Raw genomic sequence first — 14,832 nt, forward strand, 5'->3', positions numbered from 1 at the left:
GTCACTGGTCCATACTGGTTGAAGCGGAATACAGTTAGACAGTGTATGTACTATACTGAGATCTCTGACATTGATTTACACCAAAGTCACTGGTCCATACTGGTTGAAGCGGAATACAGACAGTGTATGTACTATACTGAGAAATCTGACATTGATGTACACCAATGTCACTGGTCCATACTGGTTGAAGCGGACTACAGTTAGTGTATGTACTATACTGATATCTCTGACATTGATGTACACCAATGTCACTGGTCCATACTGGTTGAAGCGGAATACAGTTAGTGTATGTACTATACTGAGATCTCTGACATTGACGTACACCAATGTCACTGGTCCATACTGGTTGAAGCGGAATACAGTTAGTGTATGTACTATACTGAGATCTCTGACATTGATGTACACCAATGTCACTGGTCCATACTGGTTGAAGCGGACTACAGTTAGTGTATGTACTATACTGATATCTCTGACATTGATGTACACCAATGTCACTGGTCCATACTGGTTGAAGCGGAATAAAGTTAGTGTATGTATTATACTGAGATCTCTGACATTGATGTACACCAATGTCACTGGTCCATACTGGTTGAAGCGGAATACAGTTAGTGTATGTACTATACTGAGATCTCTGACATTGACGTACACCAATGTCACTGGTCCATACTGGTTGAAGCGGAATACAGTTAGTGTATGTACTATACTGAGATCTCTGACATTGACGTACACCAAAGTCACTGGTCCATACTGGTTGAAGCGGAATACAGTTAGTGTATGTACTATACTGAGAAATCTGACATTGATTTACACCAAAGTCACTGGTCCATACTGGTTGAAGCGGAATACAGTTAGACAGTGTATGTACTATACTGAGATCTCTGACATTGATGTACACCAAAGTCACTGGTCCATACTGGTTGAAGCGGAATACAGACAGTGTATGTCCTATACTGAGATCTCTGACATTGATGTACACCAAAGTCACTGGTCCATACTGGTTGAAGCGGAATACAGACAGTGTATGTACTATACTGAGAAATCTGACATTGATGTACACCAATGTCACTGGTCCATACTGGTTGAAGCGGACTACAGTTAGTGTATGTACTATACTGATATCTCTGACATTGATGTACACCAATGTCACTGGTCCATACTGGTTGAAGCGGAATACAGTTAGTGTATGTACTATACTGAGATCTCTGACATTGACGTACACCAATGTCACTGGTCCATACTGGTTGAAGCGGAATACAGTTAGTGTATGTACTATACTGATATCTCTGACATTGATGTACACCAATGTCAGTGGTCCATACTGGTTGAAGCGGAATACAGTTAGTGTATGTACTATACTGAGATCTCTGACATTGATGTACACCAATGTCACTGGTCCATACTGGTTGAAGCGGAATACAGTTAGTCAGTGTATGTACTATACTGAGATCTCTGACATTGACGTACACCAATGTCACTGGTCCATACTGGTTGAAGCGGAATACAGTTAGTGTATGTACTATACTGAGATCTCTGACATTGACGTACACCAATGTCACTGGTCCATACTGGTTGGAGCGGAATACAGTTAGTGTATGTACTATACTGAGATCTCTGACATTGATGTACACCAATGTCACTGGTCCATACTGGTTGAAGCGGAATACAGTTAGTGTATGTACTATACTGAGATCTCTGACATTGACGTACACCAATGTCACTGGTCCATACTGGTTGCTCGCCTCATCCGATGCGATAAGCTACCTACAGCTGAGATTGCACAGATATCTATAAGACTGCGCTGAAACGCCAGACGTATTACAATGGCTAGCTTGTACCACTCCTAGAAAGTTTCATGCGAAACTTATATCTGAAACAAATGAGAGATCAAACATGTGCAATAAACTAGTCTGACATGTAAGTACATGCTACGAACAATGAATAAACAGATGAGCGACTCCTTTGGGGGTGGACGATACAGCACAGAACCTTCGAAAGAAGATAGCTCCCAAACAGCAACAGTAAATAACATCGCTTGTAAGCATCACTTTAGAGAAATTGATGCTAGCAAGAATCGTAGGCCAAATGCATCATCGCTCGTCAGTGCAGATGCTAAAGAGGAACCGCCTTCCACTCATCGGTTTGAAATGCCAGAAGACCAACAAATAGTTCAAATGAAAAAAGCCCGGCGCGGTGGTATCAAACTTAGAAAACCCCCCACCTAGAGCAGGATGAAAATGCTTAAAATAATGGAGAAGGGATTGAAAGCAAACAAAACGCAAAATAGACGAAAGAGTCTGTGATTGGGGTGGTGAGTTTAAAGACACAAATCACCAAATGGAAATCAAAGAAATGCTGTCAAACATACGTTTTGGGTTGAAAGATAATGATAATAGAGGCAGTTGCATATAAGGATACCTTTTACCCTGGACGTGTGTTAAAAACCACCTCAACTGACGAATTTAGAGTAAATTTCATGTTTCCCTGCAGGCAACCAGGTTCCTCTGGGAGTAAAACGTAGTTCAAAATGGCAAAACATCTGGCAAATAAACAGAAAACATATAGAGGATATTTGTTTATTTCAGTGTAAGATCGTATTTTCTTTCACGGGTGTCATAGAAAAACATATGTTCATGAGTGGCGATTTTACCAGCGGTTTGTCCCCGCAGGGCAAGGATTTCACCCGGGGTCGCCTGTACCAAAAGTCAAAGTCCCCGCTATTCCCCGGACCGGGGGGACATGGTAACAATTGACTGGTGCATTAGTAATTCCTGTGCAACATGTTTGATATTGCTTTAATTTAAATTAAAAAAAATATGGTAACTTTTGTATGCTAATCCACAAAACCAAACGTCATATCGTGCATTACAAAATTTGAATAAAATTCAACACAAATAAAAGCTGACTTTTGAAATTTAAACATGTGAAAGCATGGAATAAACGGAAGTTGAACATCTCTTTTTTTGATTTTCTTGATTTTTTTGCAATTGTTTTAGTTTAAAGTCATTATGCTTGCTAATCGAAATATATTAAGTTTTGAGATTAAAACAGGCTAGCATTTCAGTCAATGCCGATGCAACGAAAAATTCATTTGCTTTTGAGTTTAAAAGGAAAGGTATTTTAAATATGAATTTATATAAATTACAATATAGGTCAACAAATAACGTATGGGAAGTTTCAGTGAGCTGACATAATGACGTTAACTTTTATTCTATTTTAATTGGAATAGAGCTAATTTAAGATTTAGAATCTTAAACGCCAATTTCGGTTCATACTGAGCTTGTTTCTGTAGCTTTTCGCATAAATATTATACATCTCCTGTGGAAAGATAATTTTATTTTTTTGATAATAAAAGACTATTTTTAACATTAATATGAAAAATATGTGTTTTATAAGAGTCTATATATCATCAATAAAACGAAATAAAAAATGTTTAATTTATCAAATACATTCGAAACCAGCCTCATTTTTAAATATCAAAATCGTTTAACTTTTTGCTAATGGGGGTAAAATTAAAGACAATAGCGAGGAGTGGGGAAAAGGGTAATGCGAAGAGGGGGTCAAACGAGATAAAATATAGAGAATTAAGGAAAAGGGTTAGAAGGGGGAGTCAAACAGAGGTAAAGGAATTGGAGAGAAGTGAGAGAGGGGGTGAGAGGAGGGGTCAAACAGATATAATGGAAATTAGAGAGAAGTGAGAAAGGGGTATAACGGAATAAGAGAGAAGAATCGAGAAAGGGGATAAAGTGGTCAAACAGAAGTAAAGAAATTGAAAGAGAAGTGAGAGATGGGGTGAGAAGAGGGATCAAACAGATGTATTGGAAATGAGAGAGAAGTCAGGAGAAAGGGGTATGTAAAGAGGGGGTTTAACAGAGATAAAGAAATAAGAGAGAAGTGAGAAAAGGGGATGAAAAGAGAGGGTCCCACAGAGGTAATGGAAGTAGAGAGAAGTGAGAGGGGGTTGAGAATAGGGGGTCAAAGAGATATAATGGAAATTAGAGAAAAATGGCGGTATGAGAAGAAGCGGTTAAACAGACATAAAACATAAGAGAGAGGTGAGAGAGGGGTGAGAAGAGGGGGTCAATCTGAGATAAAGAAAATTAGAGAGAAGTGGGAAAGGGGTATGAGAAGAGTGGGGTAAACAGAGATGAAAAAATAAGAGAGATGTGAGAAAGGGGGGTGAGTATAGAGATAAAGGAAATCAGAGAGAAGTGAGACGGGGGAGATTAGATTGGTTCATAGAAGAAACAGGACATTGGAGAGAAGTGAGACGGGGGAGTGGATAAACAGATATAATGAAAATTAGAGATAAGTGAGATTGGGGTGAGAAGAGGGTGTCAAACGAGATCATGAAAGGAACTTACAGGGAAGTGAGAAAAGGGGGGTAATGCTGTCCTAAGTTTTAATTCTAGGCTAGATAAATTTTTGATAGCAAAAAGATTTGATACATATTACATCTATTAACTGGTACCGGAGCAGAGAAACGTACAGGGAGAAGCTAACAAACCATTGTCAATGGCTTTCAAACCTTCGAAGATCAGCACTATAATGCAGTATATTGGTAATACCGTTGGCCTAATCACAAGGGGGCTTACTCAGTTTTCGGGTTTTGAAAGAAATTGCATTGCTCTCCCCTGTAATCGATTAAGGTCACAGACAGGATCAAACATGTCAGTTTTTCTGGCCGCTGTATCAATTTACATTTTAAAACTTGGCACTTTTGAACGCAATCCAATATATATGATTCTATAGTGCATATTATAACCTGCTTAATGTTTGTTTGCCTGAAGTATGAGAGAAAAAGAACAAAATTTCAGCCCAAAATTAGACCCATGTGAAACTAATGAAAACAATGCCAAGTGAAAGTACACGTCTTTTCATTGGCTTCAACGAACCGTTACAGATTCATTCAACCAATGAAATAGCGTCTTTTATCTGATTTTGGTCGCGAAGCTCTTCCGCTTGAAAAAAGGAAAACACTTTTTTTGCTCTGTTCTCTTTCGCCGTTTTCTTGGACTTTCCGATGAAATATTGCTCTGATATTTGAACATCACCATGATCGTTTAGATTTTAATCTAAAGGCATAACAATGACGGAGCGGTTAAGTGTGGAAGATCGTATTTCAAGCAGGAGGGGCCTTGCAAGGAATGGAGAAGGGGGTCAAATGCAAAACCTTCTTGGTGAATTTAAGGGGCTGTATGAAGGGAGATTGAAACGCTTAGAAGATGGGGAAAAGAGTGGAGAAGAAAACTCGAGGGTAAGTGTTATGAATATTCACACTTAAGATGAAAGGTACCATAATAACTAAAGCGACATGAAGTCACTCGCGGCACTGACTGTATGCGGCCCTCACTTTCATGTTTCACATGGATGCATTGCTTTAGCGTCTTGCATGATAGATCTGTGGAGTTAACTTCTATGTTACTGTACATAAGTATCTTATTACTTATGTTGGTAGACAATTGCTCTAGATATTTACACTGTTTTTGCAACATCTCCCAGTTTATTTCTATGGTTATTCATACATGTTAATTAACATTTTAGCTCTGCATGCATTTTGTCAGGGTTACATAATAAACTGTTCAATTGAAGTCTCAAAGTTTCAGTGGTCAAAAACATTATTATGCCCTGAAAACACCTTTTCAGTCTGTTTGCTGGTGTAGGTTTTTTGGCTTCTCAATTGGTGTCTAGTAATAATATTGATATTGAAATATTAGTTTTCACAAGTTGATTGAATTTTATAGAGCAAGTGCAGGGTTCATAGGGATTGGCTCATGTTTTTGGACCAAACAGTTTTCTCACAGTAAATGCATCTGAAAACATTTAATTATTTCACTCTTGATATCAAAATTGCAGAAAAATTACAATTACACATTATTGATACAAGAATAAAAGAACCCTGATTTTAGTGGGGAGCAAACCCATGTACAGTCAAAAAAGAAATATAAAACTGACAACAAAACTGCTCACCCACAAGAACTCTTACATAAGCTTAGGATAACTTAATCGTTATGCCTTTTGTGGAAACGTGTTACTACCGCTATTTTAAATCAAGTCTTTTGTTGAAACGTGTTACTACCGCTATTCTAAATCATGGACTTCAAAGACAATATTTGAGCATATATCAACATTTGTTGAAGGGTTCCAGTATCTAGCAGTCCCCGGTATCTTAGTTTTAACACTCCTAATGATTTGCCACATTTTATTTTGGCATAAAAAGAGTGCATTTTACAAAACATGAGTGAGGTTGGAAAAAGGACAGGGTGGTGCAAAATAGGGACTGAGTGCCTAGGGTACATATTATTGGGCTGTGAAAAACTTAATCAACAAATTAAGGGTGATTTTATTTCTGTTATGTAAAGCCTTACTAAAGTAAACAGATTTAAAAAGGACACATGTTATACATTTTACATTAACATTGACATCTTTACCAATTATTTTTTTATAGCATACAAAATAAGGCTCGCTCTTGATCTAAAAATGTAACTTGCAATTATTGTTAATATAATTTTATGTTTACATTTATGATAACTCGACTGTTTAATGAACTGAATGTACTCAAATTTGCATCTCATTACATATGTAAACGTACATCTATATGCTTAAATCGTTTCTCTATTTAATACCTGAGTGTGCCATGAACATGATGTTCAATACTGAATGAATGATAAGTATTCGGTGTGAATGTAGAACAATGTAACCTTATTAAAAATTAAGTGAAATCAATTACATGGTCAGCGACGTTGTTTTGCAAACACCTCTTAAGGGAAATCAAAGTTTAAAACCTAAATCACAATTAAGCGAATATGTTCTAAAGCACATGTTAAGCAGATAAGGGAATTACAATAACGTTTTGTAGACTAACAAAAGATCGAATACACATTGCATGCAAATACTGTATTGACTATTTACCCCATAAATTTTAATGGTGTAAAATAGGTTTATTGAGTTTACAACAGGGTGAAAACTACCTTGTATTAAATACAAATCATGTTGACATTTGATCGTTAATGGGTAGACGAATAATGGATAAATTCAAACAGATAAAAATCAGAAAATGATAATTAGAAGTGTTAGCAAAAGATGACATATAAGATACACAGTATTATTCTATATGAAAACCCCACATTCTTACCAATTATTAATAATTTACTTCAAATCAAAGGTGCTGTTTAAGGTTATGGTAGTGTTAAAGTAATTTGTAGTTTTGAGATGATTGATTGATTCGAATTGATCATTTACCAGTGTATTGTAAATAAAACATGAATGTAAGAAAATGAAAAGTTGATAAACCGTTGTTTCCTAACACAGAAAGAGATGTCACATTTTTAACTGTCCCTCTGCCTCAATTTACACCATACCTGAAAGTCTATTCTTTTTTTAGTTCATAACTGTTTTATTGTTCAAAGAAATGTAAATGGAAAGTCACATATGAAAATAATACTAATAATAAATGGACCATTTGCAACGAATGTACTAGTTTCAAAGTATAATTATTCACATATACCTGATAGAAACACATTTGACAGTTAGAATGTATACACAGAATGTGCAAAAAATGCGTCTGTTTGGCAAGATTAAACAAGCAGGGATTTTTGCAGTTCGGTTGGCTCCAGGAACGACCCCCCCCTCCTTACCCCAACCCCCTTAAAAGTTGTAACTTAATTTGTATTGACATCCCAGTTTGCTTCATATTTGAATTAGAAGGTGGACCTTAATGGACCTTCTAAAAATAGATAGTTTTAAGCAGGATCCCCCACCCCATTGGAATCCAAAACCACTCCAGCTGCCAGGTCATTCACATCCCTGAATTGGAGTTGAGAGCAAGCTTTATGTTCAATTTCTCTTGATAACTTTCAGGCACGTGTTCGAGTGCTGCAGGCATATGTCAACGATCTCTCTGAGCAGAACGAGGTCCTCGTGCAGACAGTTGAAGAGTTGGAACGTGAGGCCAATGAACGTGTTGAGATGCTGGAGTCCAAGCTGCAGAAAACATCTGGCACACATAAGGTATGAGATTGCTTGAAGAGTAGTTGGAAAGTTGCATGCTTAACTAGAACCTGAATTTTTAGTGTGGTTAGGCAACTGTAAATTAAATCCTAGATTTATCATTGCTCGTCCGCTTTTTTTTTTCCGCCGCTCCTAAAATAATGGGGTCTGTATTTGTGTATGATTGGTCTGGTACTGTCCGGGAACAGTGTTTGTTCATACATACAGTGTCGATGTATAACATTCACATAAAAAAAGGTGACTTTTTATGATCATGTTCATGGTTTGTCTCAAAACACATGTATATGGTCCCTTAAGTCATAATCAACGGTGAAACAGTGATCTAAGAAAAATAAAATGTCACCCCCAATTGATAAAATGTCACCCCCAATTGATAAGATGTCACCCCCAATTGAAAAAAATATATATTGGCCCTAGGGTTACATCTTGTTCAAAAACAGGTAGGGTAGGTACTGCCCCTCATTTGATACACACTTTCTGTGTTTGCATTGACAATATGTCAGCCAATGAGGAATTTTGTATTCTAAGTCAGTTAGTTGAACTGAAGTATTACCTCAATGATTAAGAAGGGCTCGTTAGCTTCTCTCACTTCGCACATTCTTAATCCTTAAGATTTTGCTTCATGTCATCTCACTATTACATTTTGCTGTAGTTTTGATTAAAAGTTAAGATATGATTATTTTAGTAAATTCCTTCAATTCTGAAATTTATTCTCTATTGATATAGTATGACTTCTTTCTTGACTATTATTCCAACAATAAAAGAGCAACAGTGTGTTTTTTGCCCTTATTGCCTTACAAATTCAATTAACTTTTTTATGTTTATTTTACTATTGACCTCTTAATATTTATCGTGCCATTCATGAATAAGTTGATAGGTTTGTTGAATATTAAAAGAGTTTGAAAACAAGTTAAACATTAAATCATGTTATTTTTCCCCCCATTCTGCCAAAACAATGCTATCTTTACCCCATCAAAGAGCCCCGCCACCATTCCCTATAAAATGAAAAAAACACTGTGCAATGTAAGTGTGTTTTTTAAATTAAATGATAAAGGGGGATAACTCTTCTTATCCTAAGTAGGGCTCTGAGTAAACTAAATTCCTCGGCCGGTCTTCAGTCCACAGGTCTGATCTTGCATTAAGTTTTAGTATTAAACTTTTGAGTATTATTTGAAAGGTTTATTTACCATTGGATCGCCTAAGTAAACCACAGGCTTCGATGTATTACATTGTGATTAAGCTCGTATTGATTTTGGTTGTCACAAAGATGTGGGGATGCATATAAATTTGGGACAAAATTTGTCAAATAATCCATCGATAATTAGAAATCAATTAAGATATCATAGCTCAAGTAGATCGGGTCAAATATAAACCCATAGGTCGGGGTTATCATCTGTAAATTAAATTTTTGTTAACTTCTCTCTGCCAAACATTTGATGAGTAACATTTTGTTCTGAGTTTAAGGGAAATATTTGAAATATTGTCTTTTAAATATTGATAAATGCTTGGTCCCATCTTGATTACACAGAAAACAGGAATACACAATCTTACTTTTATAAAAAAAGTGTATTATTCTGTATTCCTTGCATGATGTTGTACATTAATGTTTAAAATTCGAACAGAAAACTGGAATAAATATTTTCAAAATATATATAAGTAATCCAGCATTTTTTTAATTTTTATTTTTTTGCTGGAGTGTTTTGTCATTGATCTCAACTTCTTAAAGTATGATTATTCTGAATAATTCAGTGACGTCAGGATTTTTTTTAAATACTAAACAAATACTCTCTAACTAGTACAAAAGATTATAAATTACATCCTGAATGATCTTTTATAGATACTCAAAGTATCATTTCATGTATTTCTTTTGAAAATGTACCCCATCAAAATTTGATATAACCTCTCTTTTGTAAGTTTGCGGCTTATTATTGAAATGAAGTGGACAGAATAAACTTGTAATGTTAATCGCGTTTTTGTTAATTGTTTGTTTTGTTGTATTTTGTAAGGAAGGTATTATAATGCGTCGAGCTGCGTAAAGCAATGTCGTGTGGCTGCTTGTCTTAAAGGAAACGCACATAATTCCCGCTGTACAGATAAGCTGATAAAGTTTTACCAATGTTAGCCTTGTAATCAGTGTATATTGAATGGGGCTACTCTCCTATACCCGCTAAATGAAAGAACATTTTGCATGTAGAGAAATGAGAAGGGGATTACAGACCATAGCGGGTGGGGAATGAGTCGTGCTGGGCCGAACGATTGATTGTAGTGTTGTTACTTCGTCTTGTGTGAGGTTTTGTGTAATTCTGTGTTATATGTTCATTGGCTAATTAGGTTGATATTTGCGTGTTGAGATTTAAATCAAGCTGGGAGCTTTTCATCCTGAGGTCTTTAGTGTTTAATTCCCTGTATGTATTGACTCTGGTTTATAATGTAAGAAGGTATTGAAATCGTTGAAAAAGTAAACATTGGTGCTACATGCTAGTTTGGTGCTATAAGTGTTCTTGTGTATTGTGTTTGTGCTAATGAAGGTATTACTAATAATGGAATGTTAACAATCTCCTAATAAGTATTAGCAAAATCTCATTTTACAAGGAGTATTAAGATTGAAGTCGAATTCAAATTCTACAGGACTGTCATGGATAGAATAAAAAAGTGAAATTTTATCCAATAAATTGGATATTAGTGTTTATTATAAATTCAAATGCCAAAAGTGTGAGAATATATATTAAAGTGTGTGAAAAGTGGGGTATGCTTAGTTAGTGCTGTACTAGGAATACTTGGTGTGTGTAAGGTGAAGGGGCCATATAAGTGTGTGTAGGGGCCAACAAGGGTCATGGAAGGGGACAGGAGTTATACTGGGAGCCCAGGCCCAAATAAGAAAGTCACTTGGAAGGAACCTATTGAACAAGTATGTATCGAAAATTTGAAAGCTAAATATTTCATGTTCATGTAGCTCAAAGTGCATTTTAATCCCCCCCCCCCCACCCCTGTAGACTGTGAATGCTCCTTACTATGACTAATGGGGGGGGGGGGGGGTCCAGAATTTGATGTGGGGGCGGGGGGAGGGGGTGCAACCTAGGGGGTATGCCCCTAGAGATGGGAAAATAAATGCTCTGAATGTTATACACTGGTCCAAATGGTGCATTCTGTCATACCATATTGATTAAAATTTCACCTGGACTAAGGGCTGGAGGGTGGGAGGTGTAGTGCTCTGGTCATTTTCTACCTAAATACTGCATTTTTTTTATTATTAACCTTTCGGAGAGTTTGCTTACAAAATAAAGACAAATTTTATGTTGATGCATACGTACATACACATACCACCTCCTTGACCCCCCAGTACTCCTTTAAAGTTGGTTGAGGTTTTGAGGAGGGGGAGGGGGGGGGGGCAGAGTTGAGCCACAATAACATTCATTTCTACATATTCATAGGATCTGAAATGTGAATTCAAATCTTTGTATTTTATGATGTATTTCAAAGGATTGATGTTCTTGCAAAATGCTATTTTTTACATCTTAACTCTTTCAAGCTGTTATTTTATGGGGACAGAGCAAAAAAGGTCACGGCCTCAGCGCTAAACTGATTTAAATTATATGTAGAAGTAGAAGGAATTTTGTCCTTCTTTCACTAAGTGCTCAAAGTGCACCGCGATCAAAGTCTTGTACAATTGTAATTAAACATTTTGTATTTCCTATTTCCTTTTGCAATTCATTTTTGTATTGAAAAATGAAAATACATTATTGATAGGGCTCAGTTTGTGTAAATTCACATGCCGTTTATAATCGGGGAAATAGCAGAATTGCTTAGTGTCTTAAATTTACGAAAATATCTGAATGATCGATTGGCAATATCTTGTTGAATTAATTTATTATCATTGACATAAAATATTGACATTTCTGAACACAAATCCTGTCTTCTTCTTTTCAATTTCATTTCTTCAATGCACTTTTCTTTGTTAAGTTGACCTTAAACGTAATTTATTATAAATTTTATGATAGCAAAATGTTTTTTTAAAACATATTGAACTGAGTTTTATTTGTATTTTACTCATTTTAATGGAAAAAAAAACCCTAACTGATTTAAACAGATTTTGTAGATCAAAGCCTAAAATAATTCAATATCAAAAGCGTTTCTAATGCAGTGTTTTTTCGGCCCTTTGAGGAGCATTGACCTCTTCATATTTAGCAAATGTAGCAATAGTATATAGTGCTAATGATGAAAATGTTGATAGGGTTAATGGAATCAAGTTGAACATTATATGAATCATCTTTAAGTATTATTCATGCAACTTTTTGCCAAAACAACGCTTTTTACCCATATCAAAGGGCCCGACACCCTTTCCTTGAAAAGTGGAGAAAAAAACACTGTTACTCTTTTTGGTGAAATAGAGCATTTAATGTTCAGATTTTTCAAACACTCAGATGAACAATAGAGCTCTAATGGAGCTGTGACTTATTTAATCTTTTGGTATTGTTTTATCTAATGTATTTGTTCTAAGTATGATTTAAAATTGTAAAATATTAATGCATGATTCATACGTAAAAATGAAATGTGAATTTTAGAAATGTGTTATATATAATATAGATTGTACTGCTGTAGAAATATATCTGTCTACATTTAAAACACTTAATTAATTGTTTGATATTCCATTGAAACTGGCAAAATTATGTATGATTGTTTTTCACACGCATACCGATTTAAGTCCAGAATTGAAAGCTAATAAGAAACATTGACATTGTTTCCCTTAATCCGAAGTTAGACTAGTTTTCTTTAAGCCCCATAAGGTAGTGGATGATAGTTTAAAAAGATTAATTGGGGTGTCCAGGGATTAAAATGCAAAAATACATGTCCATGCATATAGACTTTATTTTACAATTGTTATCATTTTTAGAAAATTTATGGCATTCATATTTTGTCACTTTTAATTAAGGCCTTATAAATTTTTGAACTGTCTATGCTTGATATGCAAAATATATTTTTTGTTTGTTGAAAAAACCGTACTAAAATATCAACAGATAAATTCGGATATATGCTGTGACTGCAGGGTTTACATTTGTGGATATATTAGTCATGTTTGGGACCAGAAACTTGAATAAGGTAGTTTAACTTTAACAATAATTTTATTAAATTGTGTTGATGATTTTTTTATTGACTTTTTTGTAAATTTTTGTATGATTTCAAAACTCTTTGAGAGTATAAATATTAAGAGAGGTGATTTGTTACATATATTCAATTATTGAAATAAGTCTTTTGGATATATACAAGCCCGAATTCTTATTATACTATTGCTTGGCATCAAATTTTTTTATCAAGCCCTTTTATATGATATCAATCATCGAAATTAGACTTTTGGATCAACTAGCCCGAATTATTATACTATTGCTTGGCATCAAATTTTTTAACAAGCCCTGCTATATAAAATTCAGAATTTGAGCAAGCCCGAAAGACATTTTACCAGTGCAGGGATTACGGGCTTGTGCTAATTTCGACCATTGTGATATTTATTCAGAATTTGAGCAAGCCCGTAAGACATTTTACCAGTGCAACTGGGGCTTGCGGGCTTGTGTTACTTTTGATCACTGTAGGTATAAAATGATGAATGATATGAACAAGTTGTATGAGTTAATATATAATTATCACAGCATTGGTCGTAAAGTTTGTAGTATTTGACAGTGATGGTGAAAATATTTTTGGTATAATTGTGGAAATGAATTTTACATTAGGAAATATTTTTCCTCATCCTTGACCGATACTGCCAACTGGTAATGGCTGTCAAGTTTTGGCCGTGTTGAGCATCATGCAAAAAATTAAACTTTGGCCGAATCATTTCTGTTTAAAGATATTAGCATGAAACTTTGCAAACAATTAGTCATAAAAATTTAAACCTGCATGTACAGAAAGCCCCATAACTTTGGCTAAAATATCAATATTAAATAAATTCAGATGTTCAATATTTCAGCAATATTGAATTTTGATTAAAGTCAGCTAAGATAACTAATGTCTTAACTATATCAATATGACTTAAGAACATTAAGATTGATTGTGGTTTTGTCTTAATAAAATATTTTGGAACCCTATCTTCTGGGTATAAACTGTTTGCATTGTGTTTAAGTTGATATCTTCTTAATGCTGAATTTATCGAGGTTAATATTGATTAGAGATATATTGCTTGAAATTCCGGTTTGAGTTTCAATTGCTAAGACAAATTCTAATTTATTTTAAAATTGTTCTATTATATAAGTTTAGTAAGTGAAAGGACGCAAAAATCACTTACTGTATTTTTTCTATGCTTTGTCAAATTACAAAAAAATATGCTATATAAAAATTTATTTGACAGTGGTGGATAATTGGTATCATTGTCTAACTGGCAATATGATCATGAAACTTGGTGCACAAAATTGTTCACAATGAAACTAATAATGTGAAGCAAGTTTGATAACTCTGGCCTAAATTATTTCTTTTTGAGTTGAGGTGGAGAATTGTGCATAAACCTTTTAGAACGCTATATTTCTTTTACCATTATTTACTACTAAGTTTGTCATGTCAATTATCAAAGAAATTCAGTCATAACAATGCATGTTAAATTGGTCCTTTAGAACTGAATGGAATGTCACTTGTTTAAGGCACACTAGTCTTTTTCAGTTTTAACACATAATGAGTGACGCTATTTTTATGCATTGGTGATCATTTACAACTTGTTTGATCAGGTTAAAGATAAGTCCAATAATATACCATTGTTTGTTTTTCCCATGTCGATGTCGGAGTAATGACTTATCTTGTATTCTTCTTTTCCCATTTTCTCTTGACTTAGGTAAAAAAAAATCT

The 14,832-nt window shown here is 34.9% G+C and overlaps 1 protein-coding gene across 19 annotated transcripts in view; it reads left to right on the top strand.

Moving 5' to 3' along the window:
• The first annotated feature begins 4,962 nt into the window (after positions 1-4,962).
• LOC128242756 (myosin-11-like) overlaps positions 4,963-14,832 on the top strand; it is an 86,277-nt gene continuing 76,407 nt past the window's right edge. For 18 of the 19 annotated variants that reach the window (XM_052960040.1, XM_052960032.1, XM_052960042.1 and 15 more), the window contains exons 1-2: positions 4,963-5,254; positions 7,858-8,007. In XM_052960040.1, the coding sequence (XP_052816000.1) occupies positions 5,087-5,254; positions 7,858-8,007 (318 nt within the window). In that variant the 5' untranslated portion in view covers positions 4,963-5,086. Of the gene's footprint in view, positions 5,255-7,857; positions 8,008-10,203; positions 10,916-14,832 lie in introns of those variants that run through there. The other variant, XM_052960049.1, reaches the window with a different exon arrangement.

Source organism: Mya arenaria, chromosome 8 (assembly GCF_026914265.1).
Source record: "Mya arenaria isolate MELC-2E11 chromosome 8, ASM2691426v1".
In the NCBI taxonomy this organism is placed as follows: domain Eukaryota; kingdom Metazoa; phylum Mollusca; class Bivalvia; order Myida; family Myidae; genus Mya; species Mya arenaria.